Source organism: Chiroxiphia lanceolata, chromosome 9 (assembly GCF_009829145.1).
Source record: "Chiroxiphia lanceolata isolate bChiLan1 chromosome 9, bChiLan1.pri, whole genome shotgun sequence".
In the NCBI taxonomy this organism is placed as follows: Eukaryota; Metazoa; Chordata; class Aves; order Passeriformes; family Pipridae; genus Chiroxiphia; species Chiroxiphia lanceolata.
In genome coordinates this window covers 30,090,880-30,116,035 of record NC_045645.1, presented here as the reverse complement: position 1 = coordinate 30,116,035, position 25,156 = coordinate 30,090,880, and the positions used below count along the sequence as shown (strand labels likewise).

The 25,156-nt window shown below is 46.3% G+C and overlaps 1 protein-coding gene across 1 annotated transcript in view; it reads left to right on the top strand.

Annotated features, from left to right (window-relative positions):
- The window catches only part of HMCN1 (hemicentin 1), a 162,819-nt gene that overhangs the window by 76,547 nt on the left and 61,116 nt on the right, over positions 1 to 25,156 (top strand). The window contains 16 exon segments of the mRNA XM_032697092.1: positions 153 to 431; positions 2,556 to 2,837; positions 3,841 to 3,949; positions 4,511 to 4,680; positions 5,021 to 5,175; positions 5,910 to 6,033; positions 7,306 to 7,407; positions 8,886 to 9,044; positions 12,094 to 12,245; positions 12,975 to 13,098; positions 16,985 to 17,160; positions 17,450 to 17,546; positions 18,949 to 19,071; positions 20,849 to 21,010; positions 21,659 to 21,937; positions 23,136 to 23,303. Coding sequence (XP_032552983.1) covers positions 153 to 431; positions 2,556 to 2,837; positions 3,841 to 3,949; positions 4,511 to 4,680; positions 5,021 to 5,175; positions 5,910 to 6,033; positions 7,306 to 7,407; positions 8,886 to 9,044; positions 12,094 to 12,245; positions 12,975 to 13,098; positions 16,985 to 17,160; positions 17,450 to 17,546; positions 18,949 to 19,071; positions 20,849 to 21,010; positions 21,659 to 21,937; positions 23,136 to 23,303 — 2,661 coding nt within the window.

Sequence of the window (25,156 nt, the reverse complement as noted above, 5' to 3'; positions counted from 1 at the left end):
CTCCGCTGAGGAAAAAAACAACCAAAATACAGCAGGAAGGGTTGGAAGTCTGATTAAAATATTTTGTTCTTACAGCATTCTGATGTTTCATTTAAATCTGCACATCTTTGTAACCCAAGGCTTTAATGCTGCTGTTTTGTCTTTTGAAACAGTCCCTCCCAGTATCAAAGGAGGGAACGTTACCACGGAGGTGTCGGCGCTGCTCAACAACCTCATCAGCCTGGAATGCGAGGCCAAGGGCATCCCTGTCCCCACCATCACCTGGTACAAGGACGGGCACCCCCTTCTCTCCAGCCCCCAGGCTCTGTACGTGGACAGGGGGCAGTTCCTGCAGATCCCTCGTGCCCGGGTGTCGGACTCTGCCAGGTACACGTGTCGTGTGAGCAGCGCGGCCGGCGCGGCAGAGAAGGTGTTCCACGTGGATGTGTACGGTGAGGGACAGCTCCTGAGCTGGGGGTTTGGGTTACAGCTGCACTGGGAGAGCTCTGCTGCCTCTGCAGCCTGGCAGGGACTGTGTTTGAAGGCTGGCCTCTTTGAGCAGGGCCATGGACAGGAGATTTAGACCCTCTGCTTTGTGGGACTCTCAAAAAGCTCTTTGGTTCATGGAATCCTCGAATGGTTTGGGTTGGAAGGCACCTTAAACATCCCTCAGTTCCACCCCCTGCCCTGGGCAGGGACACCTTCCACTAGCCCAGGTTACTCCAAGCCCTGTCCAGTATGGCCTTGGACACTTGCAGGGATCCAGGGGCAGCCACAGCTTCTCTGGGCAACCTGTGCCAGGGCCTCCCCACCCTCCCAGCCAACAATTCCTTCCCAATATCCCACCTAACCCTGCCCTCTGGTAGTTTAAAGCCATCATCTCTTTTCTATCCCTCCATGCCCATGTCCAAAGTCCCTTCACCAGCCTTGGTACCACACTTTCTTCTGCTGCACTGTTTCTTCTCTCTGTCATCATCTCACTCATCTCCATGGCCAGGCTTTGCGAACAAAGATTTGGGGAGGGCTCTATCCACGTTTGTTACAAACACGCTGGTGGCTAATAAGGCCAATACGAGATAGGCATGTCCGGTTGCAAAAGGCACAGCAGAAAGACTCCTTAGGTGGTGAATTCTGCAAGGCATGATTCTTTCTGCGCTGTCTTTTGTCTTCAAGGGTGATCCTGCTGCGTTCTCAAAGGCATCAGCAGCGTTATAGATGGTGTGTCTCCAGACCTCCTGATTGGAGGCCAGAATAGACCAGTTCTGTTGATCAATATGGCCAAGGTTGAGATGTTGTTTCAGGGAGTCCTTGTATCTTTTCTTCGGGGCTCCTCTCTTGCGACAGCCAGTGGCAAGTTCACCATAGAGCAAGATCTTAGGGAGGGGTGGTTGGTCCTTCATCCTTGAGACGTGCCCTGCCCAACACAGCTGTGTTCTCAGCAACATGGCCTCAATGCTTGTGACTGCTGCTTGTTCTAGAACAGATGCATTGGTCACATAATCTGCCCAGTGGATGTTTAGGATTGTGCAGAGACAGCGTTGATGGAAGCGTTCGAGGAGTCGCAGGTGGTGGCGGTAGATGACCCATGATTCAGATCCGTATAAGAGAGCAGACAGCACTATGGCTCTGTAAACACTGATCTTGGTGCTTTTCTTCAGGTGTTTATTTCACCAAACTCTTTTATGAAGCTTTCTGAAGGCACTATATGCCTTTGCTAACCTGTTGTCTATCTCCCCATCAATCTCACCGTCCGAGGAGATGAGGCTACCCAGGTAATTAAACTGCTGGACTGATTTGAGCTCTGATTCACCAGTGGTGATATGGGGATGAAGGAAGACTTCCTGAGGTGCTGGTTGATAGAGAACTTCTGTCTTCTTTAAGCTGACTTCCAGCCCAAAGAGCTCAGCAGCATCTGCAAAGCAGGATGTTAAACGCTGCAGGGCTGCTTCTGTGTGGGCAACAAGGGCGGCGTCATCAGCATAAAGCAGCTCCTGGACAAGATGGTTTAAGGTCTTGGTGTGGGCCTTCAGTCACCTTAGGTTGAAAAGGCTTCCATCAGTACGATATCGAATGTAGATACCGTCCTGATCCTCGAGGTCTGCCGTGGCCCTTTGGAGCATCCTGCTGAAAAAGACTGTGAATAGGGTTGGTGCGAGAACACAGCCTTCTTTCATGCCATTCGTTATTAGAAAGGACTCAGAAAGTGCATTGCCATATCTGACTTGGCCCTGTATGTTCTCGAATTCCCATCTGTATGCTGAACAATACTTATCTGCAATACCCAGTCTCTAGGGGATCTTTAGAATGCCCTTTTGAGGCATTTTTGTATTTAGTTCTTCCCTCTCAAAGCCCTGCAGATCCTGTGCGTTATACAACTGGTCAATACTGAAGTGAAAAATTCGAATTCTCTGTTTCTCTTTGCCTTGTCCCACCCCAGCAGCAAATTCTCCCATGAAATCCTGCATGACAGAATGGCTTATGGAGCCAAAGTGGGGGGAGGAACCAACCCATTTGCTCTTAATTCATTTTCTGGCTACAGAATTAATTGCTTGCAATGTATTTTTTCCTTTTTCCAGTTCCTCCGGTGATCGAGGGCGATGCTGACACAGCCCAGAGCAGGCAGGTGGTTGCTGGGAATTCCCTGACGTTGGAGTGTAATGCTGCTGGCAACCCTCCCCCTCTCCTGACCTGGCTGAAGGATGGGGTTCCCGTGCAGGCCAGCGACAGACTCCGTGTCCTGGCTGCTGGGAAGAGGCTGGAGATCCTCAACGCCCTCGAGGCCGACCGGGGCCACTACTGGTGTGTGGCCACAAGCATAGCTGGGGAACAAGAAATCAAGTATGAAGTTGAAATCTTAGGTGTGTGAGCAGCACAACTACTGATTTGTCACATTCCCATAAACCTAATATGGACAGATTCCAAAAACCCCCGTGTTTGTATTTTTGTTTGTGAAAGATCAGTTATCAGGCTCCATATTTAGTTGAACCTGAGCACTGTACAACTTTGCTGTCCAGGGTTACAGGACAGTTGGAAGGCTTTCAGGTTAGTTCTTGAAGGATTTTTTTGCATGTGGTTGGTAAATATTATTCTCAGTAACCCCTAAAATTCTTCTAACTTGCCTTCATAGAAGAAAATCATAGATCCCCAAGGGTATCCATTAAAAATATCACATTAAAAATTCTGGGAGAGGACATCTTTCTCTGAATTGTGTTGTGCAAATTTTGAACCTTCTCTTGAAGAAATGCTTTTCCTTTTGTATCCCTTGAATCTGTTACCACAGTTTGCATCTCAGCAGTCCCTGCTGACTGTCCTGAGGTAAAAGAATTGTACAAAAACGTGAACCACCTTCTCCTGACACGGCAGGAGTTATTTATGAGCTGTAATGAACTTTGAATTGCTCTCTTGGAGAACATAGTATTGAATGCAGGAGAAGAGCACCCATTCTGCTGCTCCAGGTGTATCCCACTGGTCTGGGTCAGTGGAGGAGCTGTGAGGAGCTGTGTGGCAGTGCTTCCTTCCCAGAGAGGACGAGACAGGGTGAAGAAGGACCTGGAAAAGGTTCTTCTGCACCTTTGTTTTCTCCTTCTTCTGGCAGGGAGTGCTAAAAGCCCCCCCCCATCCCCACCCATTCACAAGATTGTTCTGACAGAGTCTGGGAAAACCAACCAAATGAGTAACAGTAAAAAAAAAAATGAGAAGAATGATTTGAATCCACAAAATATTACTGGGTAAATGTTTCCCTTCAGAAACAAACTGAGTTTCCCAATGAATCAGTGTGTGTTTAACATTGCTATTTGAGAGAGACTGTCATGATATTTCTGATGCTTAAATGTTTCTGTTTGTGGATTTTCTCTTTCACAGTTCCACCATTTGTGGAAGGTGGGGATGAGCTCTTGGACTACATTGTGATTCTCCACAGCCCTTTGGAACTGGATTGTACAGCAACAGGGACACCCTCACCAACTATCACGTAAGGGCACTTGTGTGACAGTAGAAAATAAATAAATCTGCTGCTTGGTTAGGGGAGTGTGGAATTGAGCTTTATGAGCCACTTGTGTTGTTTGGTGATGGTTAATGAGCAGAGGACAAACTCCAGGCTCCACTGAAGACAGCACTCACTGGGCAGCATCAGGATTTTATTTTAGAGTTTGGTTTGTTGTGCCAGTGTCCACGTTCTGGAGATGGCCATAGTTAACAAGAGCAGCCAAAACTCTCATTCCTGTGCTAATGCAACTGAGCACTTTTGTTCTGCCACCTGGGGTTGCTTTTGCTGTGGAGATTTCTCTCTGCCTCTGATGGTACCTGCTGTCACCTTTCTGATGTCTTCTTTAGTGCCTGTTCCCCAGTACTGCCTTCTGATAAACCGTTTTGGTCCATGGCACTCAGGAAAGCGGAATATGACATCTCCAAACTTCCCTGGAAATGCAAATTGAGTTACTGAGCTGTTCTGTTTAATGGAGTTGTGCATATTTCAGAAGTGTTGTAGATCTTTCTTTCACAGAGAGCTGAGACTGAACTTTTTCTTTGACAGGTGGTTGAAAGATGGTCATCCAGTTGAAGAGGGAGCTGGGCACAAGATCTTATTAAAGGGACAGAAACTTGTCATCTCTCAAGCTGAAGTGTCAGACACCGGCCGCTATAAATGTGTGGCTGCAAATAAGGCAGGAGAACATGGGAAGGAATTTGATGTTACAGTGCATGGTAGGTTGCTCAAGGGGGGAAGCAGCAGACTGCTTTTCTTTTTAAATTGCTGGCAAGAAGGTGCTCAGATCTCCTGTAAATGCTTATTTGTATTAGTGGGTTGAAAAATTGTAGATGAGATAAGTTGAAGTAGAATCATAGAATAGTTTGGGTTGAAGCAGACCTTAAAGTCCATCTCATCCCAACCCCCTGCCATGGGCAGGGACACCTTTCACTAGAGCAGGTTGTCCTGATCTAGGAGTAGAAATAGAACTGCACTCACCTGTGGGGTATTGTTTCTATATCTTTATATGTACATGTTCAAATGACACTTTGTATTTGTTTCTGGTACTTCTTGCAGTTCCTCCAACCATCAAATCAACTGGGCCTTCCGAGAGAGCTGTTGTGATCCACAAGCCTGTGACACTGCAGTGCATAGCCAGTGGCATTCCCAGCCCTTCCATAACCTGGTTAAAAGATGGACAGCCAGTAAACACAGCCAGAGGAAACCTCAGAGTAAGCATGACTCTTTTGTGGGATCCAAACCATGAGAGATAGTTACAATGAATTATCCAGGTCAGTGTGTCTTTTCCTGTTGCTTCCCTCCCGCTGTGATATAAAGATGCTAAAGATCCATCCTGGAGAACGAGGGGCTTTTTGCCTGCCCAGGGTGGTATCTCTGGTTATAGCAGTGTTTAGTAGACTGAATCCCATTAGACAGCTCATATCAGAGGAGTCCAGGGCTGGAAATTCAGCATGTGGCTCCTTCTGGTGCTACTTGAACCTTTCGAGGTGTGGCTGTCTGCTGGTTGTGAGGTGGCTCTGCCCACTTGTCCCTGTGGGGTGGCATTAAGATGAGCTGTTCTATAATTGCTGCCATTGCAGCAGCTACCTGCTGCAGCTACCTACCATTCTGATGGTGACATCCTGCCTTTCCATGAAGAGCCCTTCCCAGTGGTTCCATGCTCCAGGGGTTTGATTGCGTGCAATGGCTTTGATTTACTGTGGGCTGGAGCAGCTTTTGACATCCTGACTGCAGCCTCCTCTGCCCTTTGCATGCCTGCCCTGCTGCCATGTGGGTCTCCTTACACTTGTACAGCTCATAATGCTGATGTCCCAGGATTACTGAAGCCTCTGAACTCCCAGGCATCCCTTCCCTGGGTTAGAGGGAAGCCGCTCCTGGCGGTGTTCCGTGTCAGTGTGTGCTCTGCCCTGGGCCATCGTGTCCATGTGCTCTGTTTTTGGTACAGCTGGAGTCTTCAGGCCGTGCTCTGCAGGTGGGCAGGGCCCTGCCCCAGGATGCTGCTCACTACACCTGCGTGGCCACCAACGCAGCCGGAGAGGCCCAGCAGCACGTCCGGCTCCTCGTGCACGGTAACGTCTGCTCTCGGCAGCTCCCCTGGCACCTGTGTGCCCTCTGCTCTGGCTTTTGTGCTGTCTCTGCACATCCCCCTTTCAGTTTGCTTTTTTTGTCCCACTCCATTAGTAAGGACTGAGGCCAAAAACTCTCCTTCTTAAGATCTGACCTCTCTCCTGTGGTACCAGGGGCCCAGAAATAAATGAATGAATTCCCTTTCCAGGTAATTGCTGTTCAGAGGTCTCCCAAAAAGCCAAACACATTGCCACTAACTCACCCCTCAGAAGGGTACCTGTTTCTGAGTCAGTATATGATGTACCACCATTGGCATTATTAATTTCATCCAAATTTTCTGTAGATGTTGGTATTCCCTGTGACCCTGCAATGGGAAATTTTTACAGGAATGACTTTTCTGAGAAAGAAACATTCTCTTGTGAGGGGATTTTTCAGCCTGATTAAAGGGAACTGTCTTTTGCAACTAACAATAGTATAAAAGGAATCAGGGAAACTTGAGAAGCTGTTGTTTGCATGTGAGTTTAATAAATGCTCTCACCATGATTTACGTATGTTTGGCTCAGAAATCGGCTTGTGCATTCTTGATGTGATCCAATCCTCAAAGGAGGTGTGGGAATCCTCAGGAGGTGTAGGAATGGACCATGGCAAAATGCTCACAGAGTATCATTATGTTGACTCTTATTGCCAAACCAACTCAGTATCTGGAAAATGTTCAACTGAAATGAGGAGAAGCTACAGAGTCTCCATGGATGAGACTTAGAAAGAGAAGCCACACTCATCTTATACTGTGATAATTGCATCACAGCTAATTTGAGTGCCAGCCCCATGTCAGAGATGTCTCTTTTTGCTGTCTTCATGTTCAAAGTGTCATTATCTGGTGTTTCTGACATGGTGCAGATTTCTAAACATTAGTAAGGTAAAAGCTGTGTACAACACTCAGTTGAAGTGGGATGTTCCTGCCACAGTAAAGAATTGCTGTTCTGCATTGTGCACCCATTCCTTGCAACTCTGTTTTGAAGTCCCAATTTTCACGAAAAGAATTAGAAGTAGCAAAAATAACATTTTATTCCTTTTACTACTAATGAGGTTATATAGTTAGAGAATATCCCCATTTCAAAGATGAGCTTCTTGGAGAAATTCCTCGGTCACCCAGCAGCTGAAGGTTGTGCAACTCATAGCCCAGAGTTGTCCAAGGGCAGATGACTTTGTGGTTGGATGCTGTGCTGGCTGGGTGGCTGAATTAATGCAAACCTGCTGCCTTTGTCTTTCCCCAGAACCACCCAGTCTGGAAGATGCGGGAAAGATGTTAAATGAAACAGTGGTGGTGAACAACCCAATCCATCTTGAATGCAGAGCTTCTGGGAACCCTCTGCCAGGTATCCACGTGCACCTTGGGGAGCATCTGGAATCAGCTTTAAACACATCCCCTTTTATCTCCTGCCAGCCAAATATTTGACAGTGTCGAGCAGACCTAAAGTACCGGGTGCATTGAGCATGTCAAGTGTGGGCATATCCAGGACCTTTTCTAGAGTGTGTTTTTGCTCCCACCTTCTTCTGATAAGAAATCAAAATACCATGTTACTGTGAGAACAATTTTCTGTATTAATTATTGTACAGCAATACTGGCAGAATAGTTACTAAGAGCTTATCTAATATAGCAGTTTATTCTCGTGCTGATGACAGCAACATTTTCAGAAGAAAGGTGTTATTACATTTCAGGTGAACATCCAGACTCACCTTTTCTGCCTTTTTGAGAACTAATTCACAGCAAAGTATTGTTTTCTATAATAATTTGTACTTGTATAAAACACAGTTTAAAAAATATTGAGGGTATAAGTAAAACATAAAAACATCAAGATTTTATATCTGTTTTACACTCTCTTTAATTTCTTCTCCTCCTTTTTCTCTCCAAATTGACAATTAGTTTAGAAAAAACAATTAAAATTATGGATTTCAGATGATTTATGTAATAAGAACAGTTTAGTCACCTCTGGTATGATGTGATGCCACATCATAGTGTCAAGAAATAACATTAGCAAAGAAAAGTGATAGCACAGCATTCCACTGAAAAAGAGAGGAGCCCTGTACAGTCTTGTTTATCAGTGAGACCAGAACACTGTGAATGCAGCTCTTTCCCCAAATAAACTTGTGTATTACAGATAATCAGTAAGTGGTAATTTCATCTACTGAGTGGTGGTACCATAAATCCTACATGGCTCATTCTCCTGATGGCTGGTGCCATCTTTTGGCTGAGGTGCAAGATCCTCAGATGTTGCTGGTTATAGAGTTCCTGTAAAACTTTCTTTTGGAGCAGCACCAGATTCCTGCTCTTTATTTTAACTTTTTTTTTAAGCCTGCCAATTGAACTTTGATTTGACTGCTTACATGTTGGTTCTTTGTCCCAGGTGGTTGAGTTTAATGTAGGGATAATTTAGGGTAAAAGGTGAAAAAGTTATATATATTGTAGAATCCCAGGGCAGTTTCGGCTTGAAGGGACCTTAAAGCTCATCTTATTCCACCCCCTGCCGTTGGGCAGGGACACCTTCATATTATTGTGTGTTTTTAAACAGCTGCTTGTGACCTTGGTATGAGATGAGTAAATTTGGTTTGTGAGATAAAATGTCCTGAAGGTAAAAAATGTCCTTAAATATATGATGTGTGTAGATGATAGTGTTGAGAGTGCTGTTGAATTCTGGGGGGGATTGTCAGTATTTTGTGCATTTCCTCATTTCGAGTTGCTTTCCATTGTTGTTAACGCTGATTACTGGTGACAGGGCATTGTAAGGGTTGGTGTGTGACTGGAAGGCCGCAGCCCCTCTGCCCCCCTCATGGATGTTGTGTCCCTTCCCCGCAGCCATCTCGTGGTTCAAGGACGGCCACGCGCTGGGCGTGAGGGGCCGCGGCCGGGCCCTGCTCATCGAGGCCGCGCAGCTCTCGGACGCGGGGCTCTACCGGTGCCTGGCTGCCAACACTGCGGGCACGGCCGAGCTGCTCTACAGCCTGCAGGTCCATGGTGAGTGAGAGCCGGGCAGTGCCCCGTCCTGCCCTGGGAACAGCCCGTGCACAGCATCCAGCGCACCCGTTCCCCCCGCGCTGCCAAGGCCGGCCGGAACCCACAGCCCCCAGTGCCACAGCCACAGGGCTTTGGGATCCCTCCACCTCCGCCCTGGGCAGCTCTGCCGGTGCCTGACCACTCTTGCTGTGAAGGTGTTTGTCCTGCTATCGGACCTAAAACATCCCCTGGCACAGCTTGAGGCCGTTTGCTCTGGCCGTGTGTCGTGACACGTAGGAATAACACGCACACACACTGCCTTTGGTCTCCTCAAGCTTCAGGTCTGCTCAGCAGACTTGGTGTCGCTCATCCCATCATCACAGCATCATGGAATGGTTTGGGTGGGAATGGACCTTAAAGCCCATCCAGTCCCACCCCCTGCCCTGGGCAGAGACACCTTCCACTAGCCCAGGTTGCTCCAAGCCCCGTCCAACCTGGCCTTGGACACTTGCAGGGATCCAGGGGCAGCCACAGCTTCTCTGGGCAACCTGTGCCAGGGCCTCCCCACCCTCACAGGGAAGAATCCTATCCCAGTATCCCATCTGACCCTGCCCTCTGGCAGTGGGAAGCCATTCCCCCTTGTCCTGTCATTCCATGTTCTTCACTCTTTTTTTTAATCAGTGACATTAGAAATAGGTGTTTTGAGGTAGGAAAATGTGCAAAGGGAAGGCATTTCTAGGAAGATTTGTGGAAGAGGTCTTTTATTTAAGGGACCATTTCAGCAATTTGCAGGGCCTGGCAATGGCTGGGGTTTGTTGTAGATGACTTTGAAGCTCACAGTAGATAAAGGACACAGATGAAATGCTTTTTCATAGTCCAAGAGCTTTAAAGAAAAATGTACTGTGTCTAATAAGATGAAGTGAAAGTGTGGGTGTTTGCAGACATGAGACACCTGAGCAAAAGCCAAATCGGAGCTTTTCCACTGATTTCAGTGGTTTTTGGATGTGGCCATAATCCAAGTTGTTATCTTTGATACATGCATATGCCTGTAGCTGATTTTCTGTCAGAGTCTTCCATGCAGAACTGTGGCCCAAATTTGGCACAGTGCCCCCAGCTGAGATGCACGCAGAGTATCTAGTTCCTATTAATGTTAATTAATGAGTTGGGCAGTGCATTTCCATTGAATTAATGACTATCAGGGGAGAAACTGATGGCTCAAGGCATGGTCAAAGGCAATTAACCCCACCCAGTGATTAATTCCCAGAAATACTTAGAACTGAGCTCATAATTCTGGTTAAATGAAGAATAACCCAGAGTGTCTGCGTGTCTTCTGATGGGTGGCAGAATTTCAGTGGATATGTCCAGAGTTTTCTGGGGAACTAATAATTTCTGACTGAGGCACAGAATTCTAGAACACAATCTGTGCAGTTGCAGGCAGAACTAATTGCATCAAAGGAAGCCCAAACTGCTGTCCATGAACCTACTTAACTGAGCTTGTGTCCTACCAGGCTCACACGTGGGGAGCTGCTGGAATTTACCATCAACAGGGTTGTCATCCAGTTTAGTTGGAATTTATGAGTTTAAGAAGAGGAAGCTTGAGTTTTTTCCCTCTTCCTAGTGAAAGCAGTGACTACTTGAAGGAGAACAGACTCAGAAATGCCAAGAAAGTTGGGCTGCATTTACAGAAAGGCTGCTCTGGATTTCCATGTGGCACTTGGCATCGGGAATGAGCACCTTCCTTGGTCATTACTTATTACTTGGTCTTATTCACTGATTTCTGTTGTTAATAGTGTTATCACATCTTTTTTGGCATTAAAAACAATGCTTGATACTGCAGGCTTAGCATTAAATGAAGCCAGGCAGGGCAGCTGAAGGAAGCAGGTGGAATTCCAGTTTAGTATATTCATATGATTTCATTGTATTAATTTTTTTCACTTCTCTCTCCCCACTGTAACTTTCTCAGGCTTTTGAGAACAATGAATGCTACTGCACTGCATTAGGGGAGCTGTGTGTGGGGGGAAAAAAGGTTATAAAGATTATAAAATCCTGTGCTTTTTTTCTCCCCTTTCTGCTATTACTGAAATGTGTGTAAGAGTAGGGAGAATCATGGAATGGTTTAGTTTGGAAGGGACCTTCAAGCTCATCTCATCCCACCCCCTGCCATGGGCAGGGACACCTTCCACTAGCCCAGGTTGCTCCAAGCCCTGTCCAGCCTGGCCTTGGACACTTCCAGGGATGGGGCAGCCACAACCTGAGTTAAGGCTGAGGTTTGCTAAATTTTTTAATGAATCTTATTTTCAAGACAGAATTTTTTACCTGTTTTCTCCCCTCACAGAGGATGTGTATGAGTAGCTCACACCATTCTCATCCCTTTCCTGAAGTGACTTCAAAAATTAAGTTTTGTACTGATACTGACTTTTAAGTTTTATCATCAAGTTATTAGTGGTAGGAGCAAATAAAATTGGTTTGATTTTTCTCAACAAAAGAAACATCTTCCTTTTTTTAATGCTTCTGGTCTCCCTTTCTGACACAGCCCTACAACATTTGCTGGCCTGTGTGCCTGGAGTAAGTGTTTAGAGATGTTCCATTAAGATGTTTGGTGTCATCGGACAGGCAGATGTTATCCAGTCTGAGCTGGAAACTGTTCCCATATGCTCTGCAAGGCCAATTTATCACTCTGTGTATGGACTTGCTTTGTGTAGTTTACATGATAAACTCTTTTCTTTAATCCCACCACTCCTAATGCCTTTCACAAGGTCTAAATGGAGTATCAGAGAAGTTAGAGGGAATATTTTCTGGCTTTGAGTGGTGGTTCCTGGGTTTCCCAGCTGTCCTCCGGGCAGCAGGCCCAGTCCCACATACCTTGCTCACAGTAGTTCCACTGGAGTTATCTGACTGCTTATGCAAGGGAAGAGCAGGATTTGGCACAGAGCAAAGAAATGACAAGAGTTCAGTAGGAGTAACATGAGAGAAGAGAAATAACGTCCAAAAGTAGGCGGCACAATGAATTTCATTGTGATTTACACTCTTAGAGAGCTGTTACAACTTCTTTTTCTGTTTGGTTTTTCAGTCCCCCCGTCAATCTCTGGCAGCACTGACACAGTGACAGTGGTGGTCAATAATCTGGTGAGGCTGGAGTGTGAAGCCAGAGGCATCCCTGCCCCCATCCTGACATGGCTCAAGGATGGCAGCCCTGTGTCCAGCTTCAGCAACGGACTCCAGGTACTGGGTTCAGATCCTGCTGTGTCTGTGCCATTCCCTCTTGTGGGAGGAGGCTTTAATGGAAGGTAATAAGTTAGAGGATCTGGAATGGAAGTGTAAGGCTGCTTGCTCTGGGTTATTGGTGTGAGTTTAGCTCCAGTAATTACTGTGTGAAGTATATTGAAATAAAGTGGTTCTTTCAACTGATTTCATACTGAGTAAGAGTTTGCATCAACAATTTTCCACTTACTGGTAAGGAGAGGAAATTGGACTGTGTTCCTCTGCTGAAGAGATGTGTGGAGCTCAAGATCACATCATAGCTCATTACATACTATAGTAATTCAGAAAAAAACCCCAACCTTTGATATAAGGAGATATTTTAGAGCTAAAAGCAGAGAGCGTGATTGCTCTTCTAAAGCTGATTTTTATGATCTGCAAGGGAAGAGGGGAAATTTGTGTTCTGTGGAGACAGCTCAGGGCACAGACTAAAGGTGTGACAGCATGTTTGAAGCTGGGGAGAGGGAGGAATGTCCAGATCCTGCAAACACTTGTGAATGCCAGGAGCAGGAGTCCCCTGTGGACTTGCCTGAGGTTAGAATTCTGCTGTTGCAAGTCTGGGTGCAGGGGAGAGTGTGGGGAGCAGGGAGATGGTGGGAAGCAGTGGTAGTACAAGTATTTAATTTTGAAATGAAAGCTAACAGTGTAAAAGGTGACCCAGGGGAACTGAGGTGTGTCCTGAACACGTTGCAGGTGCTGTCTGGGGGCCGGGTGCTGGCCCTGCCCAGCGCTCAGCTCAGTGACACGGGGACCTACACGTGTGTGGCCGTCAACGCCGCGGGCGAGAGCCAGAGGGACACCGAGCTGCGGGTGCTGGGTGAGTGGCTGACCCACGGCCTGTCAGGAGAACTGAACACTCCAGGGCCCAGACCTTGAGCAGAGCGAGTACAAATGGTCCCAACCCATGATGGAAGGTGAACTGAGGAGGAGGAGGGGTGTGCGCACAGAAGTAAAAATATATTTATGCATATAGGTCCCCATGTATTAAAGCCTGCAGGTGCAGTCTGCTGTCTGTCCTTGAAGAAATATTATTGCATTAGTGTCTTTACAAGTTGAATACATAGAAACTCATTTACAAATGATAGGAGAAAATACATGTTTGTGTAAAAAACATGTAGATCTGCCAGGTGAAAGATATTATTTTGACCAGAGCTCAGTGGTGTTTATTGCAGCAGAATGAGTCACTGTGAGTTCCCCATCCAGCTCTGCAGTTCCCATCCCATCCTCAAGCCTTGCCCTGCCTGCCTAAATGGTGGGGACTTTTTTACTGCTAATAGTGACACTGCCATGAGCTGTGTTGGGCACAACCACTCAACTTGCTCTCTTCCAAGGAGAAGGAAATAAATCTTTTGTACTTGGTCAGTTTTCAGGATTATGTCAATAAGTTAATTCTGAAATCTCATTGTCTGAACTCATATAAGTTCCTCCTCCCTTCTGATTTGGACAAGGTTCTTGGGCACATTGTGAGATTATTGGGGTGTCTGTGCAGGGCCAGGAATCGGACTTTGATGATCCCTGTGGGTCACCTTCCAGCTCAGGACATTCTGTGATTCTGTGCTTTCTTGTAACTTGTGTTAAGTTTTATCCTGATTTGTTTGTGACTTGTATAAGATGCCTTTTCATATTCATGGAATCCCAGAATGGTTTGGGTTGGAATGCACTTTAAAGGTCATGCAGTCCCACTCCTGCCATGGGCAGGGACACCTTCCACCAGCCCAGGTTGCTCCAAGCCCCGTCCAGCCTGGCCTTGGACACTTCCAGGGATCCAGGGGCAACCACAGCTTCTCTGGGCAACCTCTGCCAGGGCCTCCCCACCCTCACAGGGAAGGATTTCTCCCCAGTATCCCATCTGACCCTGTCCTGTGGCAGTGGGAAGCCATTCCCCCTTGCCCTATCCCTCCATTTCCTTATCCCAAGTCCCTCTCAGCTCTCCTGGAGCCCCTCAGGTACTGGAAGGGGCTCTGAGGTCACCCCATACAGTGTTCTCAGAGCTTGTTGTGCTGTGCAGGTTCTGAGGAGCCTGACCTCCTGCACGAGGGCTGCCAGGGAGTGGGACTGTGGCAAGGTTTGAGTTTCCTTGGACAGCTCGATGACTGTGGACACCAGTGAAATGAGGATGAGCAATGATCTGCCATTTGTTTTAGAAATTTTGCGGTACCAGATGTGGAGAGGGAGTTTTGGAATTGCAGCACCTTTGTGTTTTTGCTTCTGCTTTCAGTGGGGCAGTGGAGAGAGAGCTGGTTGGACTGTGCCAGTCTCCAGCGTTGTGGCAATCCCGAGCATGACCCTGGAGAACCTTGCAAGGAAAGTTAGAAGTCCGGATGTTTTCCAAGTCAGGGATTATTCACTTTTGAGTTTAGCCTTCAGAACTGACTTCCTTGGTTAGGATACTCCCAAATCATGGTGACTTTTGCATCTGCAAGGGGCAGTTCAGAAATCCAGGACTGTGCCATGGCAAGTGAGCCAGGTTAGCCTAGGCCAGAACATTTTATGTCCAGAACAAGGAGTATCAACTTCTCCTTTGGTAGAGGTGTGTATATCTGTGTAGCATGGCGCAGATATGTTTGTCATTCCTCTTTTGTGTTCTGGAAGCTCTGTCCATTTTAGCCAGATGAAATGAAAAGAGTTAGGTAGGAGTGGTGTATGTTTAAAATTAGTGTTGTATTAAAAGCTGGCCAGAGTTGAGCTCAGCTGCAGGGCCAACTTGAGTGAAGCTGTCACCAAAAAGCAGTATTGCTCTTCAGACTTGCCTCACAAGGGCAATCTAATTAAGAAGCCACAGGAGGAAAATAATTTGGAGTGCAGTTGGAGCTGGGTTGGTTGGAAATGTGTGGTGTGCTGAGCCAGGAGGTGGAACAACTTGGGTAACTTACAGTTACCATGAGCATAATTAGATTAATTTTAAACCCTGTTCCTTCAGAAATAAATGCTTTAATGTCTGTCTCTCTCTCTTTCACGAACTCAATTTCCTTTTGAACACATTTCAATTCATTTAGCAGAGAGGAAAAGTTAATTGGTGGAAAAGTCTTTGGAAACAAATTTGCCTTCTGCAGGAATGGATCAGCTTCCAGCTCTCAGTTCCACAGCACTCGTAAAGAATCTGGGCCTTTGTGAGTTCTACAAAGAAAGAAAGATAAACAGATTTCTTTTCGCTTACTCTATTTCTTATCCACAGGGACCAGGCTTTTCCCTAAATTATTTCCAAACTGTGAAATCAGCAGCTCTGCTGAGAACTTCCTGGGCAAGGAACACAAAGCTTTATTGTCAGTGGGCTTTTGCAGGACACCTTGAGAGCTGTGGGCACCACTGTGGGGCTCGTAAGGATCCAGTCACTTGGGTTCAGAGGGAAACCCGGGGTGTTCTCACTGACAGTCCTTTCTCACCCCAAGGTTTTGTACAGTCAGACCTGCAATGTCTGGGGGAATGGGTTGCAAAACTGAAAAGCAAAGGCAATGTGACAATAAAGGTTCTTATATTTGGCCCTGGTCAACTTTCTGGGGATAATATTTCCTCTGTTGCCTTTTTGACTCCAGCCACGAACACTTTCCCCATGGAAAATTGCTGACTTGCTGTTCCAGGTTCTCAGTTGCTTTGTTTTTCTTGTTGTGGAAACACAAAATTTAAAAATGGGAGGAAAAAAATGGGTTTTCTTAAATCCTGTCACTGTTCAAGAACAGCTAATGGGCTTCCACTTAAGTATCCAGTGGGTTTGGGTTGTTTTTACTTCTACACAGAAAACTTCCATTCCAAAAGCTGATTTTTCTACTCTATAATTGGGATATAATAGTGTAATAATGAGGTTATCACTGAAGCTGCAGGACAAATCTAAATCTAGTGCTTAGTGCCAACAACTGCAATAATTAGCAGATCCCACACAAAGCAGATAAACAAACTAATTGTAGATTATGACTTGATGATTAAGTCATTAACACGTTGATTTGCTTGCCAACCACCTAAGTTCTTATTCTGCCATCTGCATTTGGCCATCTCTGGACAACATTCATCTGTAAGTCAGATTTCTCCTTAAGGCCAGCTATCCTTCTTGGCGCTGTCTGGACCAGCTTAAGACATTTTCAGCTTCTGGGTCTGATTATTGTCTTGTGAGCCTTTTCACTCAGCAGCTCTTTTTCTTTTAGCAGGAATGCATTCCCCATCCTTTGTGTATTGGGAATTTTCCTTTCTAGCAAAGGTTCAAGGTGGTTTTTTTAGCTAGTCCTGGCTTATCTATACGATTTCTCTGTAGCTGATACCTCCCTAGTGTGTGTCTTGTGTGGAGGATATTCTGTAAGTAAAAACATTATTCTCATGCTTTTTGTGATATAAAGGAGACTTCAGTTGTGTGTCAGAAAGGCAACAACTGTTATTTTTGCTAATTGAAGTCTGTTAACTCCATATTATGTTTACATGGGGAAGCCTTCAATGTTGAAAGGTCCTTTGTGATAGGACAAGAGGAAATGGCCTCAAGTTGCACCAGGGAAGGTTCAGGTTGGATATTAGGACAGATTTCTTCACTGGAAGGGTAGTCAGGCCCTGGCACAGCTGCCCAGGGCAGGGGTGGAGTCCCCATCCCTGGGGGGATTTCAAAGCCCTATGTCTGTAGCCCCTTGGGACATGGGTCAGTGGTGGCCTTGGCAGGGCTGGGAGGTGTTTGGAGTGGCTGATCCCAGAGGGCTGTTCCCAGCAGTGTGATTCCATCGCTGCAGTGCCCCCGGACATCGCGGGCGAGGAGCAGAACGTGTCGGTGCTGGCGAGCCAGGCCCTGGAGCTGCTGTGCCAGAGCAACGCCGTCCCCCCGCCCGTGCTCAGCTGGCTCAAGGACGGGCAGCCCCTGCTGCAGAAGCCAGGGCTGAGCATCTCTGAGGATGGCAGCGTGCTCAAGGTACGCTGGGCAGGCCGGGGGGCCCTCCTGGGGGGCTGCACCCGCTGCGGGGGCACTGGGCACTGCTGGAGATGGGACAGAACTGGGCTCTGGGAAAACAGTCACGTGGGAGGAGTGAGGGAGCTCAGAGACCTGCCTGTCTGGGGACACACTGGGCTGCATTAATACTCTGTTGTTAATATTCAGGGAGCCAGATGTAAAAATAAAATTGAACCCTGAGCCCCCTGTCCCTGCAAGTTTCCCGTGTAAGGATGTAAGGAGAAGAAATGCAGGTTTTCCTTTCCCCCAGATCGAAGGAGCTCAGGTGCAGGACGCGGGCCGCTACACCTGCCAAGCCACAAACGTTGCTGGGAAGACCGAGAAGAACTACAATGTCAATATTTGGGGTAAGACTTATTAAAATTGTGGTGGGAGGCACCAAAATCCTCTCTAGTTCATCAGCACTCAGTTGCTGAGGCTCCTGCAGGAGGATGTTGTTGTATTTGCTGTACTTGAACAGGCCCAAGTGCTCACATTTTTCAAATAGCTTTAATTTAGTTCTAAATTAGTAGCAGCTATTTCCTAGGCCTTTGTTGGGCTGGGTCTGCATGCGTGAGTAGTTAGAGCTGTAACTATTGAATGGCATCCCTGCCCACGGCAGGGGCTTGAAATGAGATGATCTTTAACTGTCCTTCCAACCCAAACCACTCTGTGATAACCAACTGGGTTTGTATCCATAAGCTTTAGTGCCAGTTAAAGTAACCTACCAACCTTCCACTCATTTAAGTGCTGAAGCATGGACTTTCAGATAAATAAAAGCTGCCTCACCTAGATTTATTTGCTCTACAAGGTTGTCAGTGCTGAATCATAAAGATAGCTTTAGTTAAATTTTTTTGTGGCTCTCTGATGAATGTGACTTAAGACATTATTTTAATAATTGATTTTTGAGTTTTTTTCCCTGCACCATCATTTTCTCCCCACATGCAAATTGAAATATCTCTTTTTTGCTATTATAAATCAGTTTCTTGCTTTGAAATCACACAGCTAAAATTATCTAAAAGGGTTGTAACAGTAAAATCACAATTTTTAGAACAGAATTCAATTCTGCCATTATTGATTAAAAATAAACATTCATGGCATTTAAATTAGGGGTGGATATTGTAGCACTGTGCCCTTTTCCCATGCTGAAGCATATACCATTTGCTGTGTGTGTCCACTTCTTTTTTTTTTAGTCTCTACTGTTTCCATCCGATGAAAATGGTTCCCTCGTTCCTAGAAGGCATCAGAGGAAAAACATTGGTCCCTTTTATCTGCAGCTGCTTTAGAGTCCCAGAGCTGTAGAGCAAAGCTGTCCCTGTGCTGCAGGAGAGTGTTTGAAGGGATGGGGTCCATACCTTGGATGTGGCAGCCAGTGTGCTGATGCAGGAAAACTTCCAAGGAAAACCATAGTCTGAATTTTAAAAGTCTAGTGATGATCTCTGTAGGTTGGTGGCTGAGCCAGGCTCTCAGAGTTGGAGTCAGTTGGAGTCAGTCCCCAAGCCAGCTTTGTTCAGTGACACCCATTCAAAGTCAGCCCAAAATAAAGCCTGTGCATGCAGCAGAGCCTGGAAGCTGGAAGGATGGATGCAGTCATTCCCAAGTGTATTATTCCCTACCTAGGACCTGGTTTGCATTGTCAGCAGGAGGATGCAATCCTTGTCATTGCTTCAGAGCTGAGTGGGGCAGATTTGTCTGAGGGTCGTTTGGGGTTCCCTGCTGGCTGATGAGCTGCTCTCTCTAATGCTGCCATTACTTGGCATCTCTCTGCAGTGTCCCCAAGTATTTCTGGCTCAGATGACAGCTCTCAGCTCACAGTCACTGAAGGGAGCTTGATAAGCCTGATCTGTGAGTCCAGTGGCATCCCACCACCCAGTCTCACCTGGAAAAAGAACGGTGGGTAACTGTCCATTGTCTGTTTTATAAAACCAATGGGATAATTCTAACCTGAGGTTTATTCTTTTTTCACTTGTGCACGTTTTGGATGGTGTGTTCTGAGGAGCTAAAACATGCAGGGATCTACACAGTCCTGATGTGGAGTAAAATGAACTCCAGTAGTAGATTATTCCCTTCTCTCTAACTCACCTCTGCTTGGATTAGGTGTCAGTATTCCTAAAGGAGTGCAAGAGAAGCCCAGTGCAGAGATTCCTGAACTGACAGAGAAATGGACTGTGAAGGATTTAACCCCTCTCAATGTGTTTATTTACCCTGGGGCAGCAGGACAGCACAAGGTGTCCCTGCCCATGGCAGGGGGTGGAAATGGATGATCTTTAAGGTCCCTTCTAACCTGAACTGTTCTGGGACTGTAAGACTTGTTTGTGATCCCAGGCAGCAGGGCTGGGACTCGCTGGGAAGCCCCGTGGAGTTGAGGGTCTCTGCCCTGTGATCCACTGCACAACAGGCAGATCCTCTGAGTTGTTTTTAAATTTGCAGCCAGGGTGTCCTGCCAAGTAACAAAATGCATCGAGCTATGATTGCTTTTGGGCTTTACTGAACTCTTTCTCTCATCCCATCTAAGAGCAGTGTACACACCTTTTTGCTTTAGGGGTTAAAGTAAGATTGCCAAACACCTTTTTATGAGTTGCTAGACAAAAGCAGGGTTTTTTTTAGCACATTCTTTTAAACATGGACACTTCTGGAGACAGAATATAAGACAAAATAAGGTGTTGTACTCTTTCACTGTGGTAATTCTTTTGTTACTAATCAGTCTTTCCTAGATCTGTGTTCATCTAGGCTGCACATTTCAGTGTGATGTATATCTATACTTTAAGTAATTTTGCCTCGTGGAAAGAGCAGATTTTAATTACAAAACACTTTTTCTAATGCATAACATTTTCAGAGAAAATGAAGTTTATCAAGTTCTTTCTAAACCCTGTCTCTTGGAAGGTAAAAAGGATTGTATGATACGTTCTAACAATCCATTGCAAGACCAGCATGTGTACACTTCAGTGGCAGGAAGGGGACTTAAACCTGTTGGAAAGCCTGGAAAAGCAGTTACAAAAGAGGAGTAGTAGATTTGTCAGCACATTCGACATTTGGTGCACTTTGTAGAGAAGATTTTAAATACATGAGAGGGAAATGAAGATTGAGCTTGTAAGAATGATCCATGGCAGGTGCATTCCTTCTATCAGCAAGTCCCCCTGTGATTTGGAGAGGTTAAGATTCAGCATCTGAGGTCACCAGGACTGAAAAATCTGCTCAGAGAATGTGGTGGTATTTTGCTGTCACATTGCTGCTGAGCATTCCCTGGGCAGGAGGCTGTGCACGTGCCCTGTGTGACACACACACAAGTGGGGTGAAAACTAAATCAGGTGTTTCTAAGCATTGGCTGTGCTGGGTGAGACAATTCTGGACTGAAAAAGGAGTTACATTTTATTGGAAGTGCTGAACTTAGTGCTCAGTGGAGGTGTCTAGCACTCAGGGAGGATGTGAGTGACTCACTGTGCTTTAGCTCAGGGTGCTCTGGGCCGTGGAGTCAGCAGTTAACACGGGGAGTCCTCAGAATCTGCTTGGGTGAAGTTCCTGCTGTCTGGGAAACCTCTGACAGAGCAGCTGTAAAATGGGCAGCTCTGCAGCTCAGTTCTTTTGAAGTGAGCCAGTGGACTTGACAGCAGGTGACACATGTGCTCCTTACCCTTTTCTGTGGCTGGATCTGAGAGAAGGTGTCTTGCAGGCTCTCCCCTGGTGCCAGAGCTGTCGGGAAGGGTGCGGGTGCTGTCTGGGGGCAGACAGCTCCAGATTGCCATTGCTGACAAGTCTGATGCTGCATCTTACACCTGCATTGCTTCAAACGTGGCTGGGAGTGCCCAGAAGGAGTACAACCTGCAGGTGCACAGTGAGTACCAGGAAAATCCTGCTCGTATGTGCCACTTCTGCAGTAGTGTTGTGGAAGTGTGGTCAGTGCAGGGATGTTGAGCTGCAGGGTTTTCAGAGACTGAGGGTTGGCTGTGGGACAATTTAAGGGTGGTCCAAGAAGAATGTTAAGTAATTAAAATTTTGACAATCTGAACTCAGAGCATGACCAAGACATTGCAGATCCCTGTTGGAAGTGCACGATTCCAGGGCTGTAACCTTTTAGGTAGCATAACGTTTCTTGTTTCCAAAGTGCAGCAGTGATGACAACTAACTGAACTGAGACTTCCCTTTATTCCCTTAGATTTTACTGTGTTTTGGTCAGGAACAAAAGGAGGTATTTTGAAACAATCCCATGAAAAAGAAAATCTCCCAGAATCAGTAGGGATTGACAGCATTTGGGGCCGTCATTCTTGATTTAATTTTTTCTTCCTGTTTGGGTTTTTAGAATTGGAAGTTAACATTTTAAAAAAAAACATTTTTACTTTGTGGGGTGGAAGAAGGGAAGAAGAGATTATTTGTTCTTGGCCCTTCTGATTGGGCAGCCTTGCTTGTTATTCTGTTGAGAAGCAGGTGAGGATGCTGAAGTGTTGCTTCCAGTTGACTCTGCGCTGTGTTTGTTCTTCCACAGCTCGACCGACTATCCTGAACAGTGGCCCCCACCCATCCGAAGTGGTGGTCACCCAGGGCAGTGAAGTGTCCCTGGAGTGTGAGGTGCAGGGTGTTCCTGAGCCGGCAGTGACATGGATGAAGGACGGGAGGCCCCTGGCTGGGGGGGACGTGCTGCTGCTCCGCGGGGGCCGCGTCCTGCGGCTGGAGCGCGCCCGCGTGTCCCACACCGGCCACTACGTCTGCGTGGCCTCCAACGTGGCCGGGCTGGCTGACAGCAAGTACCACCTCAGTGTGCATGGTGAGCCTGTGCCAGGGGGGCAGGGGGCACAGGGACAGCCACATCCACCCGAGGGTGTCCAAACAACAGTTGTTTGTGCAGCTCAATGCATCTGTTGTGGGGGAACAGTTCCACCTGTGGGTCACTGGTGCGGTTTCAAAGGCAGTGTTATAAAAATCCAAATCCAACTATGTAATTCCTGAATATTTTAAAATCTTATCGCTCTCTCTGTTAATATCAACCTACCCCCAGCTGCTTCATCTCCCAAGGTAACCAAGATCTGGTACCATTGTATATGATATTGGGGTGAGTGTCATGATATTTTACTGTGGGAGACAGAAATTAAGGTTTAATGGAGACCACCCTCCTAGTGGCCACCATCACAGGGGTATTACCTGGAGACAGCCAGGATCACAGGAATCTGAGCATCAGGTTCTCTGATTTTACACAGTCAGAACACTTTAAAGATTGTACTTCCAGGTATAACTCATCCACTTGGACTGGTGTCATTGATCAGAACGTCACGTTATCTTACAGCACCTGTAATGCTTTTGCAGATGACCTTTTGCATTTCATCAGACATTGAATTTTCATGTTCTACTGTGAGCACAGGAATTCTTATTAAAAACAAGAGGCCAAAATTACTTACCAGTTTTATTCTTTGTTTTGAATATTTGCTGTGCTGTATTATCAAACTTGTAGGTAGTAAAGAGAAACTTCAGACCTCCTCAGTGCTGGAGGATATTGGTGAATTCTTGACCCCAGGCCTTATGTTCTGAAGTAGGAACTGTAGAGCTTCTTCCAAAGTGGAAATGTTCTTACTCCTAGCAAAGAAAAGCTAAAGATCAATTTATGGTAGTTATTTTAATAGGGAGTTGTTCTTTCCATGAGGAGATTCTGTCATAATTCTGTCAGTGCAGGAATTTTCCCCAGTGTGTCATTTGATGCTGGGAATTATAGTTAGTGTAGACTGGACAGGACTGCTATAACTGTTATTTGCTTTTAAGCCATAAAATAAAGGTGGTAGATAAAATTTAAGTTTATTATTTCCATGCCACTACACAGTAAGAAATAGTCATATGTAATATTAAATGTCTCTGTTCTGTAGCTCCTCACTTGCCAAGCCTAACTTGGCTTCAGTGAATTATAATTATGTTTTGTGAGCAAAGTTAATTTTGATTTGTTCTGAAGTGTGGCTTTTCTTTGCTCTTTTCTGTAGTTCCCCCAAGTATTGCTGGTTACCTGCAGATGCCTGAGAACATCAGCATTGTGGAGAAGAATCCCATCTCCCTGGTTTGTGAGGCCTCAGGAATTCCCTTGCCAGCAATAACGTGGCTCAAGGATGGATGGCCTGTCACCCTGAACAACTCGGTGCGAATCCTCTCAGGTACAAAAGCTGCAGTTATTTAAATAAAAAATGAAAAAGGGAAAGGGCTGAAGGGCCCTCTGCATCTACACCTGAAAGGAGGTTTGGTTTATGAATCTGTAAGGAGCAGGAAAAAAGAGAATGGTTACTCTTCTCTTTTTTACCTAAATGGGGTCAGATTGACTGAATAGCTGAAAGTTGGTACCTGCTTTGAGTGTATGGGCCAAAGGCTGGTGATGTTTGTGCTGTGACATGGACTGAGCCACAGCTTTGGCTGTTGGTGTGTGTTAGTGCAGAGCTTGCTTCCAGAAGCAGGTCAGGTGGCAACACCTCGCTGTGTTGGGAAGTGGGAGGACTGGCTTGGCAGCTGCACTGAGGTTAAAGGGTTGTGTTATAGGAGGAAACTGAGTTGTCAGCAGCCCCTGAGATGACAGACTGGGTACCAAGCAGGGGCCAACACATTTTGTGTTGCCTTCCCATGTGTTCAGGGATCAACTTTCTGGGAATGTGTCCCTGCCCGTGGCAGTTGGAACTAGATGATCTTTAAGGTCCCTTCAAACCCAAACCATTCCAGGATTCTGTAAGTTAAGTATTTGGTGACAACTGAGGTGTTTCTTTGAGCTTGGTTTGCCACTCACAGCTCAAAATCTCATGAATATAAGTTTTGATGGAGTTTCTGATACTCTGGCATAGCCACCATGCAAAGCCAAGCCATCCTGCAGCATGAACTCAAGAGGCAGGGAATGGAGCTGGAAGGTATTTAGTTGCTCAACTAAGACTGGATTTGGAGCTGAAATGTTTCAGGAGTTTTTAATCAGTGGGACTTTTAATGTTGCATGTAGTCCTGGCCTCTGCTTTCCCATTTTTACATACAGCACGTGGAAAAGGAGTGGGGGTGTGATTATTATCCATATAAACCTGGCAGTGGGAGCTGGCTGCATTCCTCCTCGTGTGAAGTTGCCATCAACACAAATAACATCTTCTGGGCTTGATTGTTTGTGTCCTGTCTGTGGGTTTCTACACCCACACCACTATCACCACCCGGATCACAGATTGAGAGGGGGGAGACAAAAGGCTGTTTATTGTCTCTGGATTTTGGCTGCCAGGGGAGGAGAAACACGCCAGGACCTGGCTTTGTGTGCCAGCAAACCTTGTGCTTCAGAAAGCTACACATTGTGGGAGTGAAGTGTAACCAACATGGCACTTGGAACTTTATTTGTGCTTGTACAAGCCTAAAAACCAACAAAAATCCTCCTCTTCAGCTAATTTAGGAGTTCAGTACTTTGCCAAAGCAAGGTTTTGGTTCTGTTGATTGAAAACATACTTGGCATTGCAGATAATTTCAATGTGTGGACACACTGCTGGCAACTTTTAGTCGGCTAATTCAGATCACAGAGTCTCCTGAGCTGGAAGGGACCCACAGGGATCATGAAGCCCAACTCCTCCTGGCCCTCCACAGGCACCCCAACAGTCCCACCCTGTCCCTGAGACCATTGTGCTGATACTGATGTTTCATTTGGATGATCCTTCCTGTGTATCCTCTAGGAAAAAAAAAGGAAAAACATTCCACTGTAGCTCACCTGCTTTCCTTGCAGCCCCTGCCCTAAGCTGCACACTGGCTTTAGGAAGGACAGAAGCTTTAATTGAACTAAATATATAAAATCCTGTGCTGCCTCAGCACTGGGGGCCTGGGTGTGTTCTGGTGTGTGATACCAGGGCAAGCCCCAGTCTCCTGCAGCCAGGTACCTGCTTCATTTTGCTGCTTCTGGGGCCTTGTTCAGGGGGTGGATGGGAGAAGGGATCAGGGAGACACGAGGCTGGAAGAACTGAGCCTTCCAGGCAGAATTCCTTGGGCAGAGGCACATCATTAACCA